Below are 27,889 nucleotides of genomic sequence, written 5' to 3'. Positions count from 1 at the left end.
CCATCCGACCCATGCTTCGACGCCAATAATCGTTCCTGTTTTCCGTTTCCGTCTTTTTATCTCTGTTCCCCCTGATTTTTTTCGTTGAAACATGTTCGCATGTTATCTCGGTACCGGTGGATCTTCTTCCATCATACAGGCATTCTCCAGCATGTTTGTCCACTTCCCGCTTGTCCCGGCGTGGCTGTGCTTCAGGTGCTGACGGAAATGGTCGGCCCGGAAGAACTTTTTGCTCGAATTGCATTCCCGAAACTTGTGCACGTCCTGGAGATGCCGTATACGCTCCTCCCAGTCCTGGTCGCTGACCTGGGCTCCGCCCTGACTTCGCCCGGTCCGAGGAAATTCGTCTCCACAGTAGCCGCAGGTATCAGCCTCCCCTGATTTTATCGTGCTGTCGTGAAATGCGCGCTCGTAGCCCGTCAGTGCCGAACACGACCAGCTATGTCGACGGACGTGGAGCGAGTTTTGGTGGCGTTCCATCTCGTTCTTATTCTTGAAGCGGTTCCCACAGAACGAGCACTCGTACTGCTTTTCTGCCTCGTGTACTCTTTTAAGGGCAAAAATGTCAGCAAGCTTGGACTTGATGTAATACATTCGGCAAAAGACTATCAAACTGTGGAGGGGTACGGGGGGGGTTGGTTGCTTGGAGACTTACTTTAATTCCTCTTCCGAGTCGAATTTCTTGGGCTTCTTCGGGCAACATTCGCACATGTAAGGGCCCTTCAGTTTAGCTGCAACCAGACTGCTTGGGTTCTTCGATATAATCTCGGCGAGCTTTCGTGGAGAAGCCAGCGTCCGATTCGCCTGCCCAGCCATGGCTTGCTCGCTCAATGTTCGTTGATGGGGCGACTGTGCAATAGCTGACCGGCCGATTGAAGAACGAGGTGAGGCGGTAAGGCTGATAGGGGTAGCATACGGACTACCAATGGTGTCGGTTGGCGATAGTCCCCCTGGCGATAGGCCGTTGGGCGAACGCCGTCCAAACGAGCCAATACTTGTCATGCTGCTTGCTGTCAAGTTGCTCGTGTAGCTCCCGCTGCGGCTCACTGACGATATGCTCGAGATAGAGCCTTGAGGGATCACGGTTAACCTTGGGGTTGGTGATCCTCTAGACATGAGTCCACCATCCCGTCGTCTCAACATGTCGCTAGCGAGGGGAACGTCATCGCCCGGCGGCGATGACGCCCGGCGCTTCTGGCCAGCCTGGTAATAGTCCCTCTCCCTCTCCCTCTCCCTCTCCCTCTCCCTTTCTCTTTCTCTTTCCCTCCACTGGTCATCAATGTTCAAGCTACGCATGCGCGTCGTTTCCTCCATTGGAAAGTCCACATCGTCATCGCGGGCGTCAAAGCTTCCCTGTGTAGAAATGGTGACGTCGTCTGGCGCTGACCCGCTATTTGTTCTCCTGGATCGCGGTATCGGCGAGCGATCACACTCGACTGACTCGGCGCTTATTGGTGAGCGATAATCGGTCGCACCCATGCCTAGGGCGCTGAATCCCGAGTTCCGCGGGGACGGCGCGGTCATGAGAACCGGAGATTTGGTGAATCTTGTATCTAGAAAAGACTGCTTTGACCTGTGGGGAAGGGAGAGCGTCGCAAGCTCGGAGTGGTTGGCGCGAGGAGCGGCAGAATCGTTCATCGATGCGCTGAAGCCGGGCCGTCGCCCGTTGCGATTGAGTTTGCTGAGCATCGAATTGTCGATTGCATTCCCATTGTTGTTGTTTAGGTGGAAGTTCTTCATAGTTTGGAGGCCGAATGACGGGGGGAAGTCAGGAGACCTATTAAAGGCATTACGGTTAGCACCAGACACAGCGACAGAGGGATAGTGAGAACCCGAAGACGCCTTGTGTGAGCCGAATTGGCTGCACAATAGCATACCTTATGCTGTCAAAACTCTGGTATCCTTCGTCAGGGAAGTCGTGCCTGAAGGACATGCCCCGCCGCTGGAATTCGAGCCCAAAAGAGTCGCCATACGAGCTAACATTATCTTCGCGGCGCCTGCTCTCCTTGTAGTGCAGGTTCGGGTCGATGGGGCCATGAATAGGTACCAGTCGGGGAGGAGGTAATGGCGGGGGAGCACCGATCGAGTCTGTGCCGCGTATCGACATGGGGCCGGAGGCTGTTGAGGGCGAGAGGTTGTCGTGGAAATGCATAGGACGACTTGACGAGCCAAATCCCCCGAAGCCATCTTCGCGACTAGATATGGACGGAAGGGCGCCGTTGTTGTAGTCCCTCGGCCCATATCGGGGCGGGGCTTGGATAGGGATCGCGTCCATGGTGTCGAGAGGGATGAGCGATGTCTGTTGCGCGGGGAATAAAGGACAAGCGTGTTAGGGGGGGAGAGCTGAATAACAAGGCGAATCGATCGCCTTGACGCCGCGTGGAGCTGCGGACCGAGACAGGCGAGCTGAACCGGGACCCAGTCAGAAGGCCAGGAACTTAACAGGTGAGGGCGAGGACGAAGGCAACGTTTGCGACTAGGCAGCTCCAGGTAAGTGTGGTAGGGAGGAGCAATTCTTCAGCTTCCACAACCGCGCGTGGGTTCGGTCTTGCCGACACGCTCAACGTTGGGATTGGGTGTAACGGGACTGTGCAGCACCAAACGCAAAACGAGAATGCGAGTTCGGACGCCCACTCATGGAAATAAAATGGGGCGACTCGAGGGAAGAAGAATATACGTTGTAGACGCTGTAGCAACGGGGCGGCGAGAAAGGACAAGAAAAGAGGACGCCTCGCCTACTATGAGAGGTCAAGCGTCTGTCTGGATCATTGATATGGAAACGCTGCCGGGGCGGGTGGGTGCAATGCCAAGCGGAACAGGGGAGCGGCCGTCGTGCCAGTGGAGCATCAGACGACTGGATATGGCGATTTGGCGGGAGGCCGGCGAGGGTGGGTTTGAGCCCAGAAAGAGAAGATGGTGGAGCCGTCAGTGATAAACAGCCAACAGCCAGTCGTCTTGTCAGCCCAGGCAAAGGTGAGGGCAAGGCTTGCGAGATGTGCGTGAGCGCCGCCAAAAGTCCAGAGGTCCAACCAGGTGAGGCCAAAAACAGTAGTCAGTCCAACACGGAGCTCGCAAAGTCCCAGCTTGTGTCTGTCGTTGCTGCGTAACCTTATCGGGAAAGTTTAGTGTACGAGCACCAGTCTCCGTCAAAGGCTTCTTCGTACCCAGGTAGCTCCGAGTCGTCTTTCGTCGTGTCACTGTCACTCGCCTTCCTTTCCACTGGTCCGGAGCAAAGGGCGGCAGTAGAGAGGACCAAGGTAGTAGTAGCAGCGTTTGCTCCTCGGGAGGGAAGAATGAGAACAGCGAAGAGTGGGAGGGAAGCACTTGAAATCGAATCGAGCGTGGCCGGCGACAAGTGTATATGATGTACCAAGATTCAGCGATGCACCGCACCAGCACCAGCAGCAACAGGGAACCCGCACACCCCTTGGCGCGCGCAGACCACCAGCGAGCTCCTGCTCCTGCCCTGCCCTGCCCTGCGGGCGAACTGGGGATGGACGGAAGGAGGAAAGTACAACCTGACGACGGTACTTGCGTAGCATAGAGGTACTCCGTGCTCCGTATCGAGCCTGCCAAAGTCTTCCGTACGCGACGTATGTTCCGTGCCTCCCCACCCTGCTTCCTCTGCCCTGCGCAATCCCACGACGGTTGATGGGCACCCAGATCCACTCAAATCAGCCCTTTCAAAATCCAGCAAGCGACTTGGCGACCTTGCAGGGGGGTGCTCCACTTAGTTAACGGAGCCGTGTGGCGGCTTGGGTGCGTCCTCCTTTTCCTCTTTTTTCCCTCAGGCTTTTCTGTTTCGATGCCCACACCCCCATCGCGCCCTGTCAATTTGCCCGTCCCGACCTCGCACTGTAATGCGTGCTGAGGGCACAGGCGAGCTTACCTGCCCTGTCGGAGCTCGGCCCAAGATAGATTCACTAAATCTTTTTTATGCCACGGCCAGGACCTGCTGAAAGGCGGCCTCCTCATTCAGCTTTTCTCTATCGCAATGGTAGAAGTCGTACTGGCCAGGCGCGTGCCCATCTGCTTCAGAGTTGAGCTCCAAGGCTCGAGGGTCCAGTAGGGCGAGGTGGTACCGTAATGCAATAAAAGTGTTGCAATAACATTGGATCCCTAGCTAGAACAGAGTGTAATCCTCTTGCCCCTGGACAGACAATCACCCTGGTAAGGCGGGGAGGGACCTGGCTTTGCTTGCTCGCTAGCAATACCCAGGTTACCCTCTCAAGGTACACGAGTCGACCCGAAGTGACTTTTGGAAATTGGTGTTTCGTGACCCCGCGTATTAAATGCGCACGGCATTTCATTACCTTTATGGTGCTTTGTGCCTACTCCTCGTTATAGTTTAGCGCGACACGCTAGACACTCTTCCATTCCACGTTTTAGCCAAAATGATCATTCTAGGCTAGTCCCGCAATGCTAGCATCGAAATGAAATGTGCTAGCGCACGCCTCGGGCTCGTGGTGAAGCAAGCTCCATCCCTCTCGCGCTCCGTTCCTCCAGTGCTCCTACACAGTACTACACAACGGGTTAGCTGTTCCTTTGTTCGGCGTCTTTGCTGGCTCAGTATTTCGTACTGCTTAATGAACATCCTGAAGCCCAGGATGGCTCTCGAGTGCGTTCGCCGTATTGACTACCTTACATGCAGATAGAGAATCTGTTCTGTTTGTTCGTGTTATATGTCCTGTGCATTCGTGCCGAATTATAAGTTAGACTAAAGTTGACGAGCAAAGTCAGCTTCGATGCTCACGCGTCAATAAAACACTGTAAGACTATGCTATGAACTTTCAGTTCCGCCTTTTCAGCCCGTTGCCTCACGGCTCGCCGTTCACCGTCTTTCTAACGAGCTGCCAAGACGACCGGCCCTGTCAGATGGTGTCTTGTTTGAGCGGCGATTCGTGATCTCGGCTCGACTTCAGCAAACACAGACTTCAGGCGAAACTCCAGCCTTACACTTGCGCTAGGTTGGCTGCTTAGATCCGGCCCTTCGACCCGAGATCTCTCTTCGCTGCTCCAGGAACTCACTCCATCACGGGCATTTCTGTGAAACGGACGTGCATTGTCGTACGAGCATTTTCCTCGGCAGCCTTCGCTCACAATGTCTACCTTGGGTAAGTAGTCAAACTCAATTTCTGCACCTCAGGCTTGTCTCTGCAGCGCACCAGTCCGCAAGCAGGAGGGGCAGGACAGAAACTACCCTCTCCTCTTTAGAGAGAAGAATCACCCGCACATTAGTAGCATCGTGGTTTGGGGAACTTGGGCCCTTGAGTGCGGCCGCTTGTGACGGATGCTGGGGGCCGGTCTGGTTGAGGAAGTGAAGTGCAGTGCATACTGTATGTACATACATGCGTCGATGCAAGACCAAGTGGCTCGCATTTGGCTCTCTTGACGGACGGGCTGGCATCTCCTTCCCCAGCGCCAATGGGAACTGATGCGACGCAACACAGCCTGCCACACAATATCTCGGCTTGCCAAAAGCAGGTAATCAATAGCTGCGAGACACTGACCTTTGTAACTGAACGCGCGAGGATGCGCACACCAGAAAAGCACTCTCCTTCACCTCCAAACCTCGCCGTCGACTCCACTTGCTGTTCGCGCACCTCGGTCACGGCCCGTGAAGATTGTTGGGGGCCAAGACCGATGGCCCTGGCGGGTTCCAGGTTTGTAGTCAGTCACAGCCCCCGTAGTGGATGAAGCCGTGCGGTGGGTGGATAATCTTCAGCAGACATGTTGCAGTGAGGGCCTTCACAGAGTCGGAGGTGGGATAGATCGCCAAAAAATTTTTGATTAATTTTTTCCTGATCGTCTCGAAATACAGGTATCTAACCCTGTAACGGCTTGTGTCGGATCTCGAGCCTTCTAGGGCGCGTGGCAACGGCGGGAGACGGGAGACGGGAGACGGAACGGAATGGAATCGTACTGTGATTACGCCCTACAGGGTTACAGAGGGACTTCCATTTCCGGCTTTCCTCCCAGCCCGCCCCACGTACCCGAACCCCCCGCCAGCCGTTTTGCAGCAAGAGCCCCTCCTCAAATGACATGGAGTGACGCACTCGCGGCAGGCACAGACCCCGGATTTATTATTATCAGACAACACAGGCTAATTGTTTCTTGACTGCACATTGCGGCAACCTGGGGAACAGAGACGAAAAGCGTTCACTATAGCTAAATCTGTATCTGACAACGGCGGACTTAGTATGAGCCATGTCATGCCGTGTTGTTGGTGGATGCGGTGGTGTCTGGGTCTATTACCGCGTAGAGCTGAAAGGGGCGAGTGTCGACGGGGTGGAGCCGAATATATAATAAAAACGATTGAGAAACGGCGTGGCGTTGCGGCATCGGGCCCGCACTGCTCCCGAAATCAAGCCACAGAACGGCCTTGTAAGGCTGGTGCTCCCCCGTCGGAGCCGGGTGAGACGCAGCGAACGCAAGCCCCCGCACCACGGAAGCAGAACGAATGCACAACGGAAAAGAAAGAAACAGGGGGCCAAAGACAGGGCAAAATGAGGACAAGGTGCAATGCAATCATCCCACCGCGACAGATGAAATAGCTTAGGCTCGGGCATAGGGGCTGAGGGGACCAGGCAAGACATACTCTCTTCTTTTCAGCCGAACAGGGGCGTTTCAAGCAGCGTCGCTTGCCACCACGCTACGTAGTCCGCTCCGTACACTACGAGATAACACTTGTGTATCCTCGCATCTCTAGTGTAAGGCGCTCATCGTAGCGTATTCTAGAGCAACTGCACTACCGTCCACCTGGCTAGGTGTCCATGAAAGGAGGCGCTCAAATAAGGTAATTTGCTCCTGAGCGGGCTCAAAGCGGGGTGCCGCGTAAGGCTGTCATTTGCTCTCCAGTGGACGCAATCATTACTAAGCCTGTGGACCCCCTGCGCCTCTTGAGGCCGTCTCTCGAGTCTGCAGCGGGGCAAGAGAACAGGGCCGACCCATCAGACATGGCAAGATAGCTGTGCCCGAATTGAGGATCTTCTCTGGCACAAGCCCCGATGCCGTTCCCCCTAGCGGAATTCCGCACGAGTGCCTGTTCGTCCATCTCCACAAAAGGCACAGTTAATCAATTTCGTCCCTCGCGGGCTCTGATGCATGTTTTTTTTAGGGGGGCAAGCCTCGCTGGGAGCCAAGGCAGTCTAGAGGTCAGCAGTCGGATCCGTGATTCGCCGCGCTGAAGGTGAGCTACGCTTTCTTGCACACCTGCGTCTCACCCAGGTGACTCGCAATTCCTTCCTTTCTGGACACCCAACACGTCAAGTCGGTCGTTGGCGCTTGAATGCCGTCGCGGTCGATGTTGAGGCACGCTCTAACAGTCTAACAGTTTTCTAGGTTCGGGTTTTTTCTTTACTTTTTTTCTGAGCCCTTTCGTCGCGCCCTACAGGGCACTGGCGAACGACGGCGCCCGCAGGTTGAACCACCAACCTCAGCCCTACAGTATGCCTGGGGATGCACAAAACGCCGCTTCTCATTGGTGTTCCGCTCTCTGCGGCAATCGGAGGCTACAACATCCCTGCGCGCTAGGAAGATGCGATTGGATACCTCAAAAGCTCGGCTCAGAGGTCGTGCAGGGCTGGTTCAACCACCACTTGCCAGAAGCAGCAGAGCCACCTCACAGAATATTCGGCGCGATGCTGACCAGCCCCGCCCCCTCTCCCGCGATGTTCTTGCCCGCCTATCCATTGCATCATTGTTCCGTTCGGGCTTGGGAACATCACGTTTGGAGACAGTGAGTAAGTGCGTCGTCTAGGCCCAACCTCGCGTCTTAGGCTCGCTCGGCACTGAGAGCTGATTCGCCAGCCCAAAATCCAAGGAAGACCATGGGACGCCCATATTTTATATATGTATATGCCTCGTCTCCGTACAACATCGGAGTCCGGCGGGCAACAAGCGAAGCTCCATCGTGATACTCCATAGTGGCGCAGTACAAAGATGAGTAGGCCCACTCCGAAGAAGCCCCCCCTGACTCGCCCCGTCGGTTGCGGCCATTTCGACCTGGGCTTGGAGTGTTCTGGGCATCATGATAAAGTGGCTCGTAGGCTAGTGTATAACTAGTTGGCGAGCTGCCCGGCGCCTGGTCCACTCCAAGGTCCAGGAAACCCGAAGCAGCTCATCCCCGCACGAGAAACCATGGGAAGACCAAAGGTAACGCCTTGCATGCTCCGTATCAGAGTACGGAATGGTTGCCCGTGCAATGTGGCATGGGAAAAGCCTGAAGGGACTCTCTTCTCCTCGAGAGACACAGAGCGGCCGTTGTCACCGTGCACGCACGCACAACCCACACCCCGCGCTGCCACTTCCCGTACACCCCAGACTCGCTCAACAGCACAGCTTTGACACCGCGCTGCAGGACATCGTGGAGTGCACTGGCCGTTGACTTGCTTTCACGAAGCGCATTGCTCTCCCGTTGACGACGGCATCGTGGAAACGCCACCATGATTATGGGCATCAAGGCTGCTGCTACCTACGACGGATACTCACGGATAGGCACTCCCCCCACGATAGGTTACAATTCATAAACGGATAGCCGTTCGGCGATTCCAGTTCGCGCGGCCTGGATAGACTGGGGGCGGCATGCGCTCATTGGCCCGTATCCACCATCAACAGTCGTTTTTCCGTGCGTGCTAGATTGGCCGCCGAATTGCTTTCGAGATTGCCGCAGGCCTCCCAGAGTCTCCTTTGGCGGACAGAAGCATGGCCGGGACCTTGGTTGCTCAGGCTTGGTTCTTGATTGACCCAGGCCGACCCCGCTCCAGAGACAAGTTCGCCAGTAAAACATGAAACCACAACGCAACCCTGCGAGGCAATTCCTGCCGTCTTTTCCCGCCCTCTCGCTTGCCCACTCATACCGCGGCTTAGCGGGAGATGATGAGACAAAGACTACAATACCCTTCTTACCTAGGTGCGAAGCACGTACTATGACCGGCATTATATGTATCGTCCACACAAGACTGGATTACAGGATGGGGAACAAACTGGCAAATCCACCCGCCTTGTGAGGCTGGCTTCAAACAGGGGTCGTTTTTTTCACATGGCCAACGCCCAGCTAATATTCATTGTTACCCTCCATTACTAAAAACATGCAGATGTCGCAAGCAAGAAAGACAAAGTCAAAGCCGGAATTTCCATCGCCGATGGCCCTATCATCTTCTTCTTGGGCGAGGACCTAAGGATGCGCCGGTTGCTATGCATGCAAACGATGCACGCATTGCGTTGTGCGTTGAACTCGACCGATACCCGGCTCTCTACCGGCCTGCCTCATGTCTATCAACACTTTAATCTCTAAGCGGCCGTCAGGTTTCCCGAAAGAAACGCGCGCGTACATCATAGACACGCCACGGCGGCCAATAGGAACTCGCCACCCCACGGCAGATGCTCTGAAGCCCAACCTTGAGAGCCGAGAAGCGCGCATGGGCCTTGTTGAGTACAACACAGCATGCACCGAGCATGCCGGTAACCAGATTGTTGTCGGGCTACTTCGCTTCAACCCCTCAGATGGTAGCAAGTCTGACGTTTGATCAGTCATCTCGTTGGGTTGGATGGCGTGATTACGAGTCCGGGTACCAAGTCGGACACGGCATGCCCCGGGATCACACTCCTCCATACCTACATACTACCTACACACGAGCTGTGCAGCGTAGTTCCACTGACAGACAACTACTGTGTAGAAGGGCAAACTAGGCCCAGTGAACATGCGCGATGAAGAAGTGCGCGTCCCGAGGTCCCCCCAGGCTGTGCTCAACTGCCGGTGTTTGGACTACCTTTACCTATGACCACTCGGTATTTCGTGGACCGACGAGTTCGCCTGGCCATGCATGGATGCGCCTTGCAGTATAACGGAATATGCCTGCACAGGAAAATGGACTCCATCCCCTTTCCCCGCTTCTTGGAATTGCGGAGCCGTGTTGCTACAGCGCATGCAAAGCAGTGAGTGGCCCAGAAAGCCGAAGCCCCCGCCATCCACTTCGAGTGGCATCCTTTGTTCCGGAGAGGGTCCCACTGGAATCACGGCCGAGTACCGGCCATCTCGGCTCAGTTCGTCTTCTTATTTCCCATCCTGCCCACGGTGAAGATTGCGGATATTCCACCATCTTAGCTTGGCTGCCCTGAGGTCTTCGGGGCCCACAACTGACTGGCTGGCCCCTAGGTAGGCTCGTCTCCGGCCTGGAGAAGGTAGGCAAGGCATGGCCAGGCGTTGCCGTCTTCCACAGCCTTCCTTGCTATGCGCCAGCGCCTCTTAGCGATCGATTGGCCAGGGTTTTGTCCGCGAATGGCGCCTTGATCAGCGCCTTGGACCCAAAAAACCCTATTGCTCCACCACATAGCCGTGCTCTAAAACATTGACCAAGCCCGAGGTCACCGACAAGCTGCGCTAGGCACATCGTAGACAAAAAAACACGCGGCAGTGAGCACGGCAGTCAGCCCGTCGGGCTTCACGCAAAAGCCGCGGTTGCGTGGCTTTATTTTTCCTTTCTTCTTTTACCAGTGAAAAATCAGGATTGCTCTTGGGTTTGTTGGAAACCTCTCCCACCTCCCTTGCTTGGCTAAGCTCCAGGACGATGACCTGAGTCAGGCACACCTCTTGGTTATAGCGGGGCTGCTATTGTCAGACACTCGCTCTGTCATTGATCATTCCCCGATCTGCCAACGGATTTCCACTCGGCATCGCCCACCCTTGCTGAGGCTCCACGGGCGATTGTATTCTTGTTTGGGTCCCAAACTCCGACGTGTGTTGCACAATGGGCGTGTGACATCCGGGAAAGTATCCTGATGCCCTGTCGTGCCACCAACAGTCAAGGGTCTGCCCTACCAACTCCGTCGCTGACAGCGAGCAGTTGGAGTGGGAGCACGAGGCACCGACGTCTCAAAGTGGGCAATGTTGCTGCCCCTTTCGTTGTTTGCCAAAGACATCGACACTTCGGCCTCCACTGTTTCAAGGCCGATGTTCCACGGGGGGGAAAAGCCCCCCAAGGAAACCCGCCTCGCAGTCCGCCTCAGACTTGTGCCAACGTGTGCGGTGAGACTGTCCGTGTCTGGGTTCAATTCCTCTTTGGTGTCTTGTTGCCTCTAGCAGGGCAGGACCACCAACCTCGATTTACGGCCGCATCCTATCGCGCGGCTGCATGATCCGCAACCTTTTGAGTCTACCACAGGCTCACAACAAGGTATCCGTACCCGCGTATCCGTCAGGACACTTGGCGAGCGCCTTATTCCGATCCAGAATCCCGTAGCAGTCTCTCGGGTTCTCCCTTCCTTGCAGTGTTCTTTTTTGGCTTCTTGTCTCCTGCCTCAAGTCCGAGCCGCATCACGCAACATGGGCTCATACAGGGCTTCGAGGTGAGATGTTCGGCGCTTCCGGTGTTCTTTCAGTGCTGACTTTGACCGTTTGGGGGAAAATTGGTGATTGTGGCTTGTTTTCTCCAGCTAGTAGTCGACACTCGTCCAGCATGCCGCATCTTACTGGCTTTGCGGGAAAAAACGTTATTTATCTGACCCTTCGTCTGTGGCACTATTGTCTTTTCATATTCCTTTTCTGACCCACGTTTGTACCGTGTCTGCGTCCCCAACCCCGCCACACGCTCACGCGTGGCAGCCATTGGACTCACCGGAATTTGTGATCAAGTGCCAGATAGGATCTTCATCTCGCAAAACAAGTCTCTCAGCGAATCAAGCGAAGCACCAAGGGTGTGGCGTGTGAGACAAGGTGTTTCGAGGGAGCCACCAAAAAATCCAAGGGAAGCAAGCCAGCGTCACGCACGCCGCACACGGACCGGACAGCGAGTCGGAAGCGGAGGAGCAAAAACCGCCTTGATCCAGATCGGTTGTTGTTGGACACAACTCAACAATTGCAAACGGCTAGTTGGTAACAAAACCCAACCACCCCCGGTTCCATAGTTTACGTCAATCAGATCCCGAGGCGCCGGACAGTCGAATCCCGTCCGATGGATTATGGAAGACGGAAGAGGTAATCGTCTCGCGACGGGCAAACTACCAACGGATCCCGCTCCTCGGACTGTTAGCTCCACTAGCCACAAGGGTGATGCGTCAGGTTGTCGACAATGTCCAGATTGTATTCCCCATGGGGTAAGATTGGAATGGCCCGAACTAATAAGACAAGCGCCAACTCGGTCTACTGTCTGGAATTTAGAATTCACGAGTAATTGCCAGCCTACAGCCTGCAGGCGTTTCTGGTTATGTGCCCGGATCCTTTGCGAGAAACCACAGCATCGCCTAGACTGCTGGACGTGCGGTGGCTGGCCGTGCTTGGGATCAGCCCGGCTTAGGGCCAAGGCCGATCCAGAGTGTCGGGCCCGCGGCTCACACGGTCCTCGCTGTTGGTGTGTGCTGCTGCTGCTGCTGCTGCTGCTGCCGGCCCCGGCTTGGGAAACCGCCTTGTCCACCCAGATGGTCGTCTTTCTCAGATGCACCATTGCGAAAGCTCCGTAATTACTTTTTGGCCTCCTGGCACTGCTATCTGCCCTGCGACGACTAACGGATTCAATAGTCCAGAATAAATCCATGGGATGTATTGCATTGAGAGGCTGACCTGCACGGTGCAAATTCCCATGTCAGCCTCTTCAGCTGCTCAAAGCCAAGTATTCCGACATGTCCGAAGGCGTAGAAGACGATCACGCCTGCATCGCCATGCACCACACACACGCACACGCACACGCACACGCTGCCGGGAGCCAAATCCACCTTGAAACTGGTTGGGGGCTCTGTTGCTGCAGCGTTTCCTTGTTTCCTTTGGCCTCGGCTAGCGCCTGTCCTGCCAGATTGCTTGTCGGTGCAAACTCCCCAGTCAGAAGCTGACTCAATATATTGCTAGGTTACGGATGCGGATTCTTGCATTACCTCCCTCGAACTCTAGCACGTCTCGTGATACCATTGAGCCAACAATCCTTACGCGTACATACATTGTTGTCTCCCAGACCGCCATTTGCCGCCCCTCACCACCTCCAGCGGTCGTCCCAGGAGAGCTGAGGGCTTAAGGGTCAGTCAACGCCACGCAGGACCGGGCAGGCAATATGCAACACAGTACGGGGAGGATCCGTTCTCGGAGGTGAATTAGCTCTTGCTTAGTCTGCAAGCTTCACCTTCATCACCCGTCGCCAACACGAACACGACTCGCCAAGCTCTTACCACCCGGGTTTGTCGCCCTGCGTCATCTTTTCCAATGTAAGCTGCGGCCACCGGGACCGGAATTCCGAAGCGTTGCGTCGACGGTTAGGGTGGATGCGGTCGCGTAGTGCTAGGTGAGCATAGTTAGGTCCGAGTCTAAACCCCTATTTCCTCGTCTCCTTCTGCTAATTCAACCTGCCGCGATAGTGCAATTCTGCACGATGCATGAGGGCCTCAGCCCTGAGGCACTATCGTCATCGTGCCGACCCAGCTAACGGGAAAGCCCAACGGTCAATACGTAGAGAGAATATAACACCACACACCCTCAAGTGTCCTCTCTCCCCCCTCCCGGCTTTTCCCCCTCCTCAGCCTCAGTATGCTGAGTGAGCAACAGACATGTAACCAGCCCGGTTCCCGGTCGCGGCTTCTACTGCAAAGTAGCTTCACCGTTCTCAGCCTCAACGTCACAAGAAACCTCACCCACCACTTCTGCCGAGGGGTGTCTTTCACATTCCTGCCCTGTGGATTAACTGCGACATGCCTACGAAGTCTGTTTATCTGTATAGGTCTCTGTACTTCGTCCTGTCCGGCAATAAAGAGGCACAGTCTCGGAAGTGGCCGGGGCTTAGACCCACCGAGACCCTTTCTCCCTTGTTAGCGTTTCCTCCTCCCCCACTCGACACGGACGGGACGGTGCGGGCTCACGCGCTGCTGTCCATCATTCATCCAACCTCCTGGACCTGACGTAAATGCGCATGCAAACGGGCAACAATCTCCTCGGGTACCAGCTCGGCGCCATAAACACCCTTGAAGAGACCCGATTATCTTAAGGTATATAAGGTATATCACTAATCTTATCTGCTTTTGCAATCGTTTTCTCAATGGCTATTGGGTTGGTCAAACCGATTCCCCAGATACGTTTCGGAATTCTCCCCTATTCTGGAGCCGTGCCTAACTAGCAGCAAAGGTAACGTAAAATGGGGGTCTCCCGCAATCTTTGGCGCGCGGGTGCATCCGCCTGGACCACGTTGTCCGTCCCTACGAGTAGCAGTAAAATCGCGTCATAGCGGCATGCTATTGATAGCGTTGTACATACATAGCGAACGTATGTTGACGACAGACGTGTCAATACCATCGCATGTTAGTGGGGGTTTATTAGACAAACTGGCTCAACTGTGGGCAGGTCAACAAGGGTTTGTCACCGTTCCATCCTGCGTGTGTGCCCACGGAGGGTTCATGACCGACCAATGCCATTTTCACACCATGAATCAGCCAAAATATCTACTTAATTAACATCAGTCACAAGGGGACCGACGAGCAAAGAGACACTAAGAAAAGCCAAGGTAACGGGTGCAGTTGCAGCCTACAACTTCCATGGAGATTGGCGGGACCCGACCTAGAAAAACGTCGCTTTAGTCAAACTACTAGTGGCCCCAACAAGACTGTGACGCTGGCATGCACGTTTGTTCTTGTTAATTTTTCCCCCACCACCACCACAACCATCCACCCCTCATCGAGAATCCCCGGTGTTATTGTTAGAAGCGAGCCCCGTCGGGCTGCATGAAGAGAGTAGGACACAGAGGCAGGGTCTAGAATACTCACAAGGTGTGTTTTCTCGTAAATGGGCCAAAGGGATCGATACCATCTGGGGGAGTGGGCCGCGATATACGAACTATTATATCAGTCATTCCATTCCCCTCAAATAAGTCTCGATGGGGGATCCTCGGTTCGCTCCCATCTGCCTTTGCAACCCTAAGAATCGAGCAAGGCAGGACGGTTACGGCAAGGGAAAAGATAGATGACGCAAAGCGAAAACGAGACGATGATACCAGCCAAGCTCAAATGATGGTTTCGCTATACGCTTCCTTTTGAGCGTCCGAGAGAGGGGGTACGCCTCCCTGTCCGTGATGGGCCTCCAGTGTTCCTGAGTAGTGTCGGTGTTGGTTGCTTGGCTGCGAGCCAACGGTCCAACAAAACCTAGCTTGTGCGCCGTCGGGTTTCTAGGTTTCGTTTCCGCCGCGTGGATAGCTTCCAGACCGGCTTCTGTTTCCTCTCCAGTCTTGGCTCTCCAATGTGTCGTGTGTAATGCTTGCAGTGCCGAGTGGCTGGCTGCCAATCAGTCATCCACGGTCACACCGTGGAAACAAGAATCTGAGTGTAACGATTCCCATGCGCCACGGTGGCGATAAACAGTGGAAAAAGGAAGAAAAATCCCAACAAAAAAAAACTTTCGGCCGATCAACGGCGAAAGCCCGCCACAAGCCACCAAGCAGCTTCTAAGCCAGCCACATGTCGACGGCCCAGATCACGAGAGCCAGATCGACGGGATACGCGTACACGCAAGGCATGCCATAGCACGTAGGTACGCGACCATCTGAGCCGCGTGCGCGGGTCGTTTCAACTTCGGGAAGGCACCCAAAACGATTGTGCGGAAGCAAGACGAAAAGAAAAGTTGGAAGTCTCTGCCAGATTGGGCAGCGCTCCAGAGGATTCAGCTGGCCTTGGGCGAGCCTCAACATGGTCACCCGACTGCAACAATTTTTCATGCCCTACTTGGCGATAGCGGCGAGAAGACAAAAAGGGAGAAAAGGACCAGGGCTGGATTAATTAATGTAGAAAATTAATTAAAAAAAAAAAAAAAAAAAAAAAAAAAAAGAAATCCCGAAAGACGGCAGGAAAGAGTTAAAAAAAAGGTTCAAGGCATTAAGGGAGGTGCCTGCCGCCTTGCCTGCCGCTGTGCCTGCCTGTCTGCTTTCAGGCCAGAAAATAGCGTGCAAGCTAGGGGACGCAGTGCATAATATACACGTATCCAGGCAGAATCTCGGCGCTGATAACGAAAAGTGTGCGGCTAACTACTGGGCTTCGTTTCCGCTCTCACATCGTTACTTGTCTCACTGTCGTCGTCGTTGTCGACGACATGGCAGTTTTGGCGTTGGTAGTCCCGATTGTCGGGGCGGATCATCCCAGCGCCAGCCAGCCCCAGATGGTGGGCCCCGCGTTTGGAGGGGTGCTGAGCGCCACAGAGGGGCTGTTTTGTTTTGCTTTTCAGCTCCGAGCCCAGACGATACAACAACAACGATGGTGGTGGGGCACTCGTCGAGAGAAGACAAGAGAAACGGAAGCACGACGCATCTACTTACGTCGGATGCTAGACGGATACGAGTAAATCAAAGAGGGCATATCGGATATTGAATGCATTCGGAGTTGTTGGCAACTCTATTTCTCATTGCCCTGCAAGCAACCCACTTCCCCATCGGCAAGCACCACCTCTGCGGACAAAAAGAGCCTGCTGGCTGACCAAGCGAGCGGCACTGGGTCACACCGCGCCGTGCCGACCACCACCGACCCGCCCCGCAGCGCGGCTTCATTCATTCCTACTCAGCAGGCGAAAAGACGAAAGAGAGAAAGAAAATGCGTGGCCGGGGCCTATTCCAAGACTACCGAACCAATAACACTCGAGTTGCCAGGTTTACGGGATATGTGTAAGTGATTAATCATGTTCACCCCCGGCTCGAGATCGGACCGGATCGTCGTCGACTGGCTTGGCAGGTAATGTCGAGGACGTGTATCTCAAGGTACAGTGCCTTGTAGCTCAAGTCACTCTATGTTCCCCTCACCTCGAAGATCGTGGCAGGGGCATTACTTTGAAGGGTAGGTGGGTACCTAGGTGGGTAGTTCCGTTTTTTTCGTCTTTCCTCTCTTGTATCAGATTCTCCTGTGTCAGATAAATGCCTGTAGTTGCTGTTGTTGGTGTTGGGTTGGCGTTGCGTGTACACTAATTACCAGGACACCGGAAAACGCCGTTCGCATTAGGGTTTGTTGCCCAGAAAGCGTCACCGAGGTCGAGACAGGGACGTTTCGTCCCCTCCACCCCCGGCCGCTAGGGCCAGATGTGTCGATTTCGCCGCATCAACCACTGTCCGACAGTGGCTCTGTGCGGTCGGTGCGAGCAGTCGGAGCGGGTCCGGCTTTGCTTCTAGGTTGTTAGTTCCATGTCTCCTGCTTCCCCCACGTTCACATGCAAACCCTGTCGACACACGACACGGTACATCCAACGTAAAGGAACTTCTTCTGGAGACTTGACGGTTCCCTTTTTCAGATTGCCGATTTATTTTATTTTACTTGTATTCGTGCGCATTTTATTTTTCAAAACAAAAAATAATAATAAAGAACAGAAATAAAAATAAAAATAAAAATTTCTTTGTTCGCCAGGGCTGATTAGTCTGATGCAGCTGGTTATGGAAGCCGGAGGGCATCCCCCTTGAACACCCCACCCCGTCTCGGAGGGCACCTTCCACAGCTGGAAGGTCGGGAGAAGCCCTGAGAACCATTTTCTAGAAGACTTCCTCGCCTTAGCTCCAGCCTCTGAGGTCACTGATATTTTGTTGGTTATGTAGGCGCCTACTGAGCACGTATCTTTACATTCGGCCTTTTCCTCTGCGTTACATGGAGTATGTACAACAGTACAAGAAACACGTACATCAATCGACCGTTTGGGCAGGCCGGCACGGTTGATCGGCGGGGCCGTGGCCGTGCAACCCCGACGGATCTCAATCGTGCCCGCCATGGATTCCATGTCCACCGAGTCGGTCGGTGCTCAGACACCTTCTCAGCGGCCCTCCTCGGCCAAACCTTGAACTGAGGGGCCCTCCCCTTTCCCAGTAACCGCGCAGTGCGAGGGCGAAATACAGACCTACCACGTTACTTGACGTTTGACACTGTCGATCCGCGGAATCTCGCCCGCTAGCGCGCCCGCTGCCTGTCCTGACTCTACAGTACCTGTCACGAAACCTGATTATACCGAGATGCGCGCGCCGCCTCTCCCAGACGTGGGCCGGGTATGCTACGTATTACTCGGCCGTTACTGGCTGGCGCACGATTAAAGAAAGAAAAATATTTTTTGCGTGTTTTTGTTACACGCAAACACAGATGTCAAGTTGGTGCGCAAGTATCTGATAAGCCTCCAACCTATAAAGGTATCGTGTGTATGCCCGATGCCCATATCATGGTCACGCCATGTCTCGTCACTCGGCTCGTAGGCAATTATGGGTTTGCGGCTCAATCAACAGTCTCGCACCAACATGGAGCGGCTATTCACATCAAAGAGGTGTGCTTTCTTTTGGCACGGAGATCTCCTTTACCGCGGCTCGGCGGCGGTCGGCATGCACCCCTCCCCCCGCTTTACCCTCTGAAAGGCTTCTCCTATTATGGTATCATCTTTTGGCTGAACCACACGAGATGCCCGTACCTGCGAGATCTCGCTACCATGGTTCGTCTCTGGCACGGCTCGGTGCTACTGGCATGCAAAGACACTTCTGTAGTAAAGCAGCCGTTGCGGCCCGGGGCCTGAAGGATTGTGACCGATGCAAGAGCGTAATCTGTACGCCCCGCCTCGAACCCCTGTAGTCTGATTTACGTCTTTGCCCTGAAATCTTACACGTCGTGTAATACCAACTTACCAAACCTAGAATCCGTGCGGGCCTGGGAAGCATCCATGACGCGCAGCCAATGCCAAGCCCTGTTTTGCTCGGCCTTGTTGCTGTTTCTTGCTGCTTCCTTGCTCCCTCGGCCTCTCACTACGGGACCCTTGTCCTGGCTGACGGCGTTTTGCTCTTTTTTGTCCCTGTATTGCACCCAGATACGGTACCCCTTGGTATATTTCCGGAAGGCATCCGAGATGACACTTCAAAGCTACCTCATCCTGTCGATTCCCCAAGTCCGGGCGGGTATTGCAATCCTTTCCCCCCGGAAATACTCCGCCGTCCCATCGACAAAAGGCGAAAATAAAGGGGAAAAGGGTTGCAATCGCGTCTCGCTTTATCCGGCCAAGTCGATGGGAGCCGGGGCGCATCCTCCCAAGACATGCCTCGGCCGCCGGGGCGCGAGCGAAGGCGTAACGCTCGCAGGCAAACAGCAAAACCCCGGTCCCTTGTAGGAGCCGAATGCGCCTTCATCTCGAGACTGCAGAGGGTGGAGGTTTGCCAGCAGCCGCCTGTGTAGCTACCCTGCACTTCACAAAGACCAATACGCGTTTTCCATGGTCTACCACAGCAAAAACGCGGACTGGGAAAATGGGTTATTTCTTTTATTAAAAATATCCTTTTCCACGCTTCTCATCTCCGTCAGGGATCTGAGCCGCACAATGCGGTATTAATTCCGCCTCCTCCCCGCCATAAAGAAGGGACAAGGCAAAAAGGGAGTACCGATGCGCAATTACGGAGCTCGTAACGAAGTTAGCTCCATTCAGCCCCAAAAGGCCAGCAGGGGGAGGAGGATGGTCGTCCCGCATTTCCCTGGCCTTCTCCTTTTTTTTTCTAAACGCTAGTTTTTGCCCCAATCCAGAAGCCTTCGATGCAGCCACGATCCGGACACCCGGGTTTGGCTCCCCTTTGGGCGGCCCGGTGAGCACACCGCCCGACACCTCGGTGAGCCGGTGGCAAAATTATGTCACAGCTTTCTCTTCCATGCCGAACTAACGGAAAAAATGTCTCTTTTTGGCGTTTTCCGGCGGTACAGAGTATCCAGGACGTAATAATTGTGGGCAGTGCATTATGCGAGCGAGAGGTGTGCTCGCGTGCCTTTGCCCCCCCGCGCGCCGCCCACTCCTGCCGGGATGGAGCAGTAGTGGCCGCCTTGCTTCGGGATATTGTTCTTTCTCGGGCTTCCATTTCTTCGCAGCATCACCATCAGCCCTATCGACGATATACGCAGGTATCCACCGTCTGGCGGGCTCGGGGACAGTTGGTGGCGCCATGCCCGCGCCATGTGGCGCCAGGTCCCCTAGCAGCCCTAGCTCTGTTCTTGAGTCTCGTCTCATGTTATAAAGTGTGGTTGGTTAGTTGGTTGGTTGGTGAGAGGTGATTCCCTCGGCCGGGTACCTTACCTAGTATCGCCTAGGCCGTTTCGCCTTGCCGTCCAGCGTGCCCCTGTGGCGACAAACTTTAAAGGGTTGGCTGTGGTTGGTTGTCGTTACGAGGTCTGTTGTGTTCCCAAGAGAAAAAGAAAAGCAAAGACTAAAAGCCCGGCCGGCCCAATCCAGTCTCATGCTCATCTCGTGCCGAAACGTCACTAGTTGATGAGAGGGCACCACTAAGCCCGAGAGAACGGCGACCTCTTTCGCTGCTCGGTCACAATGTGTCAAGGTCAAGAGGTGCTGATTAGCCCACCTGGAAATAGGAGCTCGCCGTCTTGGCTTCGATTACTGCCAACGGGCTGGTTGAGCCTCTGCTCCACAGGCCCGGTCTAGGCTTTCAGCAATGTGTCAATGCCAATCTATAATGGGAGCTAGTCGCTGGTGGGAGGTCACTCAAAGTTTCGAGGCCAATGTTAAGTGTGTGGGACATTCAGTCACCAACCCAGAGCGTCATAGTGCGCCCAGTTGATGGTTAGGCCAGTGCGCGGTTTCAGAGCGAGATGCCAAGCGACTGCCCAGGGAGTAGCCTGGCAACGCGCTGCTTAAGGCCCAGTCTGGAATGTGACGTGTCAGACTCATTTGAATGAATAGCGGATTGAATGTCAGATATCGTATGGACTTTCGTAACATGCCGTCTCAGTTACCTTCAAAGCGTTGCATTGCAGTAAGGATACTCTCACAAGATTGAAATGTGAACTAATAACTCAACTAACTGAGATGTGTTGTAAACGGTTATACTGAAACACGAGGTGAATCAAGAGCATATAAACAACCCCTTGACTGCCACTTAATAGACAAAGGAATGCCTATTTACTATAGTCTCGTCAAGTTCACTGCGCGAGTGTGAGCGGGGATGGAGCTTGGGTCCGTAGGATTTTTGAAAGCATTTCATACGAGGATTCTAAACAGACCCTAGTTGCTTCTATCTGGTTCCTTTCTTCTTTCCGCCCACGATGAGAAGGAAATAGTTGATTTGTGTCTTTCAAGTCCACAAACAGGGTTGAGTCATAACTGCCTGCCTAAATGGCCCACAGACAGGAAGGCAAAGATCTATTCGAAATGGGAGCCAAGTTGCCAGCACGAACCCACCGGCCAATATGCATGTCTTGCAGAATCCTCTTGACCTCTCCCTGCACACCTCAGAACTCACAGTCCTTAAATTACGCCGCAATGCCGCTAACTACATGCATCACTTGCCACCTCCAACGCAAAGCCGGAAAAAGTCTGACAGTCCACTCCATCTCCTTCTTCCCTAAGTCCATAACCAAGTGCCGCACATCTAACTAGGGCTGACGACAGACTGGCGATGGATTGTTTGCAGATTCAAACGCAAGGTCCTTTCTTCCAAGGCAACGAATGCCATTTCTCAATTTTTCGTCATTAGTCAGACTGCCGGAGCGTGACCGTGTGGCGGCCGTGCCTCCCAGTTACATAGGTGGAGGGTGTCACCACCGGCAGAGACCTTTTGGCGATCCGACTCTGACCCACGCACTTGCCTTGGTAGGTACTTGGGTACTTGCACATGCGCCACAAGACAGAAGTGACTCTAGAATAACTAGTTGCTTCGTACAGCACAGTCTGAGCACGTCTGCACTAATTAAACAACACGGGCCCGCGATGTAATAATTCGTGATGCAGCTCCTCACCAGGAGGATCAAAATCGAATCGTGCCCCCTTCTTGTCTCGTGTGCCCGCTCACTGCAGCTGATTCTGAGAGAGGGGGAAGGAAAAGAAAAAAATAAAATCAAAGCTCTGTGTTCTGCGGCGGGCGGACTTCAGTTCTGGCGTCCGCGAGAACCGGAGCAAGGAGGATGGCGGTTTATCTAAAGCAGGACCTCAACACGGCGGTAAAAATCTTGTGCGCTCCTTTTCTGCCCGCGGGAGGTGAGCGGCGGCGGCGGCGGCGGCGGGCTCAGAAAGGACCCGCGGAAAACAAGCATACCTACCTGCTTTAGTCTCCTGTCACTGGGCGCGGCAGGCAAGGGAACTTGGCTTTTGAAGGATTCGACTCGATTGGAGGTAATGTATGCGGGCTTTTCTCTGCACCGGCATGCTGCTGCCACGCGGCGCGTATCACGGTTTCGGACATTGGAAGACAGAACGCCCCGCGCCGCCTTTGACGAACGGTCACGGACCATGGCCCGGGCGGTCCGCGGATGGAGTTGGAGTTGCCTATTTGTTTTGTGTGGCTGGCTCATGGCACGCATGGTGGTGCCAGTGAAATTTTTGAGTAATCCACCGGCATTCTTCTGCCCACTGACTCTTGTAAGTTGTGAGGTCTGTGGTGCTTCTTTGGTCTTGAGTTCTTTGGGATGGTGGGTTGAGGCATGGGACCAAGTTTATCAGTGCTTGAGGACCCAAACAGGTATGTCGGTGGTTCAATGTACTATTTAAAGCATGGAGGGTTGTTGCGGAGTGTTCATGTGGTTCGCTATAGTGCCTTTGAGCTGCAGATTCGATGTACAAACGGAGGTTAGAGGTTAAAGCACAGCTAGAGAGTGGTACCGAGATTGCAAACCAGGTTGAGGCTCTTGAAAATCTTAATATAATAGGTGCCGCTACGCTAGCTAGACAAAACAGATACCTGTGTGCCTAGGAGTCTAGTCAACTGTGCATATATACTGCTGTAGGCTGAGTGGCTGTAGGCTGCCCCAGCACACTTAGAGAGAGAAAAAGAAACCGCAAAGTGGAAGAACAAGTGCACAGGAAACAGCGGGAGAGGAGAGTTGTTGGTAGTAATTAGATCGTGAGGCAGCTCCAAGAAAGTGGAGCAAAGCAAAAAAAGAAAGACATACAACACCAGGGATTCGCTGGTCGTCACCGACCCAACTACTAGTCTGGCCCTTGGCTGTTTATCGAGGGGAGAGCGGACGGGATCCCGAGTTTTCAGCCAGGTATGGTCGTATGTGTCTTGTTTGGCTTGAATCAGAGAGTATGAGCGAGCGACGACTTTGATTCAGTGCCGGGTGCCAGAAGCCCCCAGGACCATCCGAGGCTCGGTGACAAGTTACCCGTTTGGCGATTGCTATTCTCTGGGTCGGTCCCGGTTGAGGCCCTACCGGTCTACTTGAGAGCTGAGAGGATTTACGGCTGCAATGCAGATAACTCTTCCCGATGACCTCGACTGACTGACGCATGACCTTGTCCACCCCCAGCGCCATATGATGGGAAGACTTTTAAGTAAGGACGATGGCGCCGAGAAGAGAAACCCGGTTCTTGATATATCCTTTAACCCGGATTCAATGAGGTGCTGGTACTCTTGAGTCGTTGTGTGGTGGTAGTTTCAGTAATGAAGCCAATAGTCAAACTCCAGCCTTAACTGCAAGGCCGTCGACACAATGACGCATTCGACTCCTTGTCCATCTCTGAAGTCGCGTTCAATTTAATCAGTAGTTCATGAGCATTGATTGAGACTAGCATCAATGCTGGCCGCGGCTCGTAGTTAAGACATTTAAGATATTCCGTCTCGGGATTTCAACGGAGGATCCATGTCGTTTTAGCTCTACCAAGCGACCAAGCCATAATGGCAGGGCTGCTCCTACAGAGCCCTTTACACACTGCCCCCATAATTCACCGGCCTGGATAGGATCGGAGGTTTTTCGGCTGCGGGCTAACAACTCTATTCCCCGGTCGCGGACGACGCCTCCAGCCCAACCACAGCCGTCCACGACCTGTGCCGCTCGGCGTTCGCGCTTCTACCACCCACTAATCGCCATTGATGGTGGGAATACGGTAGCGAGCTGGGCTGCGTGCACTCGTGCACTGACAGGTCCTGACCTGCTGCTTTAACCCTGGCCCCCAGCACTGTAGGCTGACTGGGCAGGATAACGATTCACGATACGAGTAACCGCATTTGCTCATTTGGCGCGGCTCGAGGGCCCCGATGTAGTCGAAGGAAGCTTGGCAGGCGTTTATGACACGATTGCAGCAGTGACAAACGCGCGAATTTCGCTGCCAGCTGCGTCTAATTAATTAACTTCCTTGGGCTTGGGCACAGATAGTGCACTTTGCAAAACCCGCGCGCACCTCGTCGTGTGTGGTGATTGGATCCTTCAAGCGCTCTTTTTAGGCAGAAAACGGCAGATAGAAAGCCCCCCCCCGGGCGCAGCAGCGGGTGGTTGTGTTGAGACTTGAGAGGCCGGACGTGCCGCCCCGCTGTCAAGCATTTTCCCCATTCTGCTGATTGCTAGCCCGAACCGGGTGTCCAGCGGCGTAGCTGTCTGCGAGGCGTCTGCAAATAAAATCCCACGGAGGCGTCGAAAACAAGGCCTAGTGGAGCGGTGCTGCCCTGCTGTGGCAGACTCCCTTTCTTGCAAGCTTGGCTTGGGCGGTTTCCCTCCCCGTCAGACTGATTCCCTACGTGGTGCCAAGCGATTATCGTCTAAAGTGGCCCTGACGTCCCATGTGCCGTGCGGAAGGTCAGGGAGAAACATGAGAGGAAACAATTGCCACGGTGGCGTCGGGAGGATGAGGCTTTTCGCGGGCTGCTGTGGGACGGCACTTGCACAAGTTCCGTGCCGAAACGCCTGCGCCGGGGTTGAATCCTGTGGGAGGACAAGCGGTGGCGGGCGGTTTATGGGGGGGCCGGGGGGGGGCCGATTCAAGACGGTCGATTCTGCCATGCCCTCTCACGCTGGCCAAGCTCGCTGTCCGCCGCATTCGGCCTCCGGGGCCACGGGTGCAGCTTTAATTGCTGTTGTGCGGTCCGAAGCGCAAGTGGGGCATGACCTGCCGCCGCATTACGCCTCTGGGAACCCCAACTCGGCGTCGGATATAGGTTTTAGACATAGGTTTTAGACATAGGTGCCATGCAGACGCCCCAATCAAGCTCCCGCACCTCTAATTAGTTCGTGTTCACGCTAGACTATCTATATTGACTCGTTGTGGTGTCTGCTACCTTGCCAAGGCGTGATGAAACAGGCCTCATGCTGCCTCTGGGTGCATGGAGTCGGTGCTCAGGTGGCCCATTTTCAACTAATTAGACCTGATGGAGCTTTGTCTCGGGTGAGATTCCTTCTTCACGTGAAGTTCGCCCGAATCTCCTCTGCATTGTGTCGATACGGGGCACTTGAAGAATTCAGGATGAAGATGTGCACGAAAGAGACCGTGAGCGCTTTGGGGCTTCTCAGAGTTGGATCTGAAGGTAGTCAAGTCGTTCCGACTAGGGAGATGAATGGCTCAAGTTTGTCATTCGACTTTGACGACTACAGGGTGACAAAGACCGATTTTTGTTTGATTGCGGTGTGTAGCTGCCGTGACATGTTAATTATTGTAGTGGGAAGTTAATGGCTTGAAGATCAAGGGCCGCGATAAGGATATTCCATGTTGATGATATCGGAAGCATTAATTATACCGGCCCAGGAGTCACGGGTCAAAGGATAATGGGACGGATACGGGAAATAAAGATTCTACCGAATATACGATAAAATAGAAATGATTTATCTGAACGTATTTTGTCTGTAATACATAATGAAAGGCCGAATCGTGACCATAACTATTCGTTGTTTCGTTATCATTAATGGAAAAACGGAGTTCCAAAGCGTGCTTCCCTTTGGATGCACACGCACCCCCTTCTCCTCAGTTAAACCGGGTTTCAGTCGCAAACAGTGCGGTCCACTATGATGGTGCCGGCGGGAAGACCGCGGCGTGGTCTGGGTGTGATCTGGGTGCGGCGTGCGTCATGTTTAATATTGCGCCTTACCGGGAGACGGAAGCACAGCAGCGACTGAAACCGGCACCTTCTAGTTTTACCTATAGTAAGACCCGGGGAAGGGACCTAGTTTTGACACTTGTCCCGGCAGGCAAGATGCAACCCGTAAAACGATTCGCCCTGATACGGTTGAAACATGTGGCTGCATCCCGAAGGGCCTCTGGCCCTCTGCAGCGGCTGCTCGGCGCCGTCGGCCGGAAAAGCTTCATTCAATGCCCAACCAAGGGACCCGATACCTGCCATGGTACCTTCTATACGATCGACGTCTGAATGAGATTCTGTGCCTTGAGGCTCGCCGCAACGATCCTTGATCAGCTCGTCTAGCCCGGGTGCCTCAATAGCCAAGCCCCCAATCTAGTTCCAGTATGTTGTTCTTATCTCTCGTGCACCTGCGTAAGGGGGCCAATTGAGCCCGCCACCCGAGAGGTTCTGGCTAGGTACCTCGGTCGAATCAGTTTGACCGAATAGGAAACAGACACGCTGGCTTGTGTGAGCCAGTGGCCCGCCAAGCGGCCCCCAATGGCGAGCTTCGACCGTCTCTCGACTTGGCCCCCCACTATGCTTATCGCAGCATTGATCGCATAGGGGCTCCCTTCCCCCCCCTTTTCCGAGGCAGGCCAGTTGAATACGAGCTAATTTACTTGGAATGCTGATCTGCTAAGTCCGACGGCGGAGTTGGGCCTGTTATATTCAGGTCAGGCCGGCACAGAGACATTTGGCACCGCGGCAGGCAACGTCCTCCGACTCTGAAAGATCCGTGCCGCCCCCCCAGATAGTGTGATTCGCGATAACCTGCCAACCATTTAGGGGGGTGGTCCGGGACTAAAATGGGATCAAAATGTAATAATCAACGCAGAGGCGAGAGTGGTGTGGACGGTTTGGCAAATGAACTTATGCACGACTGGAAGAGCTAATCTCCTGATGCTCACCAGTCACAGGCCAGCTGCTCTTAGCGTCTCTTATCGGAGTTGCAGCGTTGCTGTTGAGTTTCAAAAACGAAAATGTGATAAAGGGATGGCACAAAGGGCACCGCTACCTTTATGTGAACTTCTGTTTGGGTGACTGAATCAAATGTGCCATCTTCCTCCAACTTTGGGTGATTGATTACTTCAAAGACTGTGGACTCTGGAGTATTGTGGTGGTTGTGACTCTGGTTACTATGGGGTATTGTGGTTGTTGTGACTCTGGTTACTAAGTGTTTCCTTCGTTGGCTTAGCTGAGCAGAACCAAGATACCTTAAGACAACCGCTAGCCAGCCATTATAAAAGGCAATGAGGGAGGTGCCTGGATTGAGTGAGTAGGAGGGCTTCAAATCTGTTGTCAGTGTTGTAGCCATCAATTCGTGATAGTCAAAGTCGCAGCTGTTGTCGGTGTTGTAGCCATCTACTTGTAATAGTCAAAGTCGCAGCTGCTCAGAGAGACAGGCAACCTGTATCTGCTTTGTCTATTGGCGCAGCCATCGCTAAGCACATTGGTCACGGAATCCCAATAGCTTATAATTGTCTCTCCACAAACGTCCAAGATATCATATAGCCTTGTGTATTGCCAAGCCGTTCTTTCACATTCCACGCTAACTTTTTTCCCTACTATTTGAGACGAATAGGCGGAACAGCGCTACCAACCTCGCATTTTCGCTGTATCTTTCAAGACACTCTGCATCGCAAGACACTCTGCATCGCAAGACACTCTGCATCGAAAGCCCCGGCCTCGTGTCACTGAAAGACGCCAGTCATTGAATCGTCTTGTGTGAAATACTCGCAGCTCCTCCATCTCGTGCTGCTGCAGGCCTTGCCATTGTCCGATGGCTGTCATTCTCACAGTTGTCTCCTCAAGCTGTCACATTACTGCTACTTGACAGGGCCTCCCATCGCTATCATGGTGGCCGAGTGAATGCTTCTGGCTCATGCCCGTGCATGCGTTGCAGCCGATTTGTCAGGTGGAAAGACCATCTGTACCCACCGCACGAGATAACGCTGCACATAGCTACTTCATGTTTGGCGTACACTGAGGTCAGGAAAAAGCAAATCAACTGGCAGATCGACAAGGCCAGCTTGGGGTCCGAGGGCGGGGACTTGATTACGGAGAAGATCTGGTGTGGGTATCATGGAATTTCTTTGAGCAGAGATGACGGAGAA

The 27,889-nt window shown here is 54.0% G+C and overlaps 4 protein-coding genes across 4 annotated transcripts; 2 read left to right on the top strand and 2 right to left on the bottom strand.

Moving 5' to 3' along the window:
- Positions 1–102: 102 nt before the first annotated feature.
- Positions 103–2,107, bottom strand: B0T26DRAFT_650489 (uncharacterized protein; the record flags this gene model as incomplete). Its single annotated transcript, XM_060438185.1, has 3 exons — positions 103–547; positions 656–1,777; positions 1,878–2,107. 3 exons carry the CDS (start codon positions 2,105–2,107, stop codon positions 103–105), a joined length of 1,797 nt encoding a protein of 598 aa, XP_060293735.1.
- A 3,919-nt stretch (positions 2,108–6,026) lies between these two features.
- Positions 6,027–6,754, top strand: B0T26DRAFT_714241 (uncharacterized protein; the record flags this gene model as incomplete). Its single annotated transcript, XM_060442175.1, has 1 exon — positions 6,027–6,754. A coding segment is annotated over exon 1 (349 nt), but the record flags the coding sequence as incomplete, so codon positions are not given.
- A 1,949-nt stretch (positions 6,755–8,703) lies between these two features.
- On the top strand, positions 8,704–10,385 carry B0T26DRAFT_676874 (uncharacterized protein; the record flags this gene model as incomplete). The annotated part of the gene is made up of 6 exons (XM_060440026.1): positions 8,704–8,779; positions 9,096–9,224; positions 9,307–9,507; positions 9,865–9,936; positions 10,157–10,182; positions 10,335–10,385. 6 exons carry the CDS (start codon positions 8,704–8,706, stop codon positions 10,383–10,385), a joined length of 555 nt encoding a protein of 184 aa, XP_060293733.1.
- Positions 10,386–11,652: 1,267 nt separating this feature from the next.
- On the bottom strand, positions 11,653–13,018 carry B0T26DRAFT_337083 (uncharacterized protein). Its single transcript, XM_060434458.1, has one exon. The coding sequence runs from the start codon at positions 12,528–12,530 to the stop codon at positions 11,760–11,762; it is 771 nt and encodes a 256-aa protein (XP_060293732.1). The 5' UTR covers positions 12,531–13,018; the 3' UTR covers positions 11,653–11,759.
- Between the last annotated feature and the right edge of the window lie 14,871 nt (positions 13,019–27,889).

The sequence above is a fragment of the Lasiosphaeria miniovina genome (genome assembly GCF_030549165.1).
Source record: "Lasiosphaeria miniovina strain SMH2392-1A chromosome Unknown B0T26scaffold_5, whole genome shotgun sequence".
Classification (NCBI taxonomy): Eukaryota; Fungi; Ascomycota; class Sordariomycetes; order Sordariales; family Lasiosphaeriaceae; genus Lasiosphaeria; species Lasiosphaeria miniovina.
Note: the sequence above shows the minus strand (reverse complement) of the source record. Positions and strands in the feature narration are given on the sequence as shown.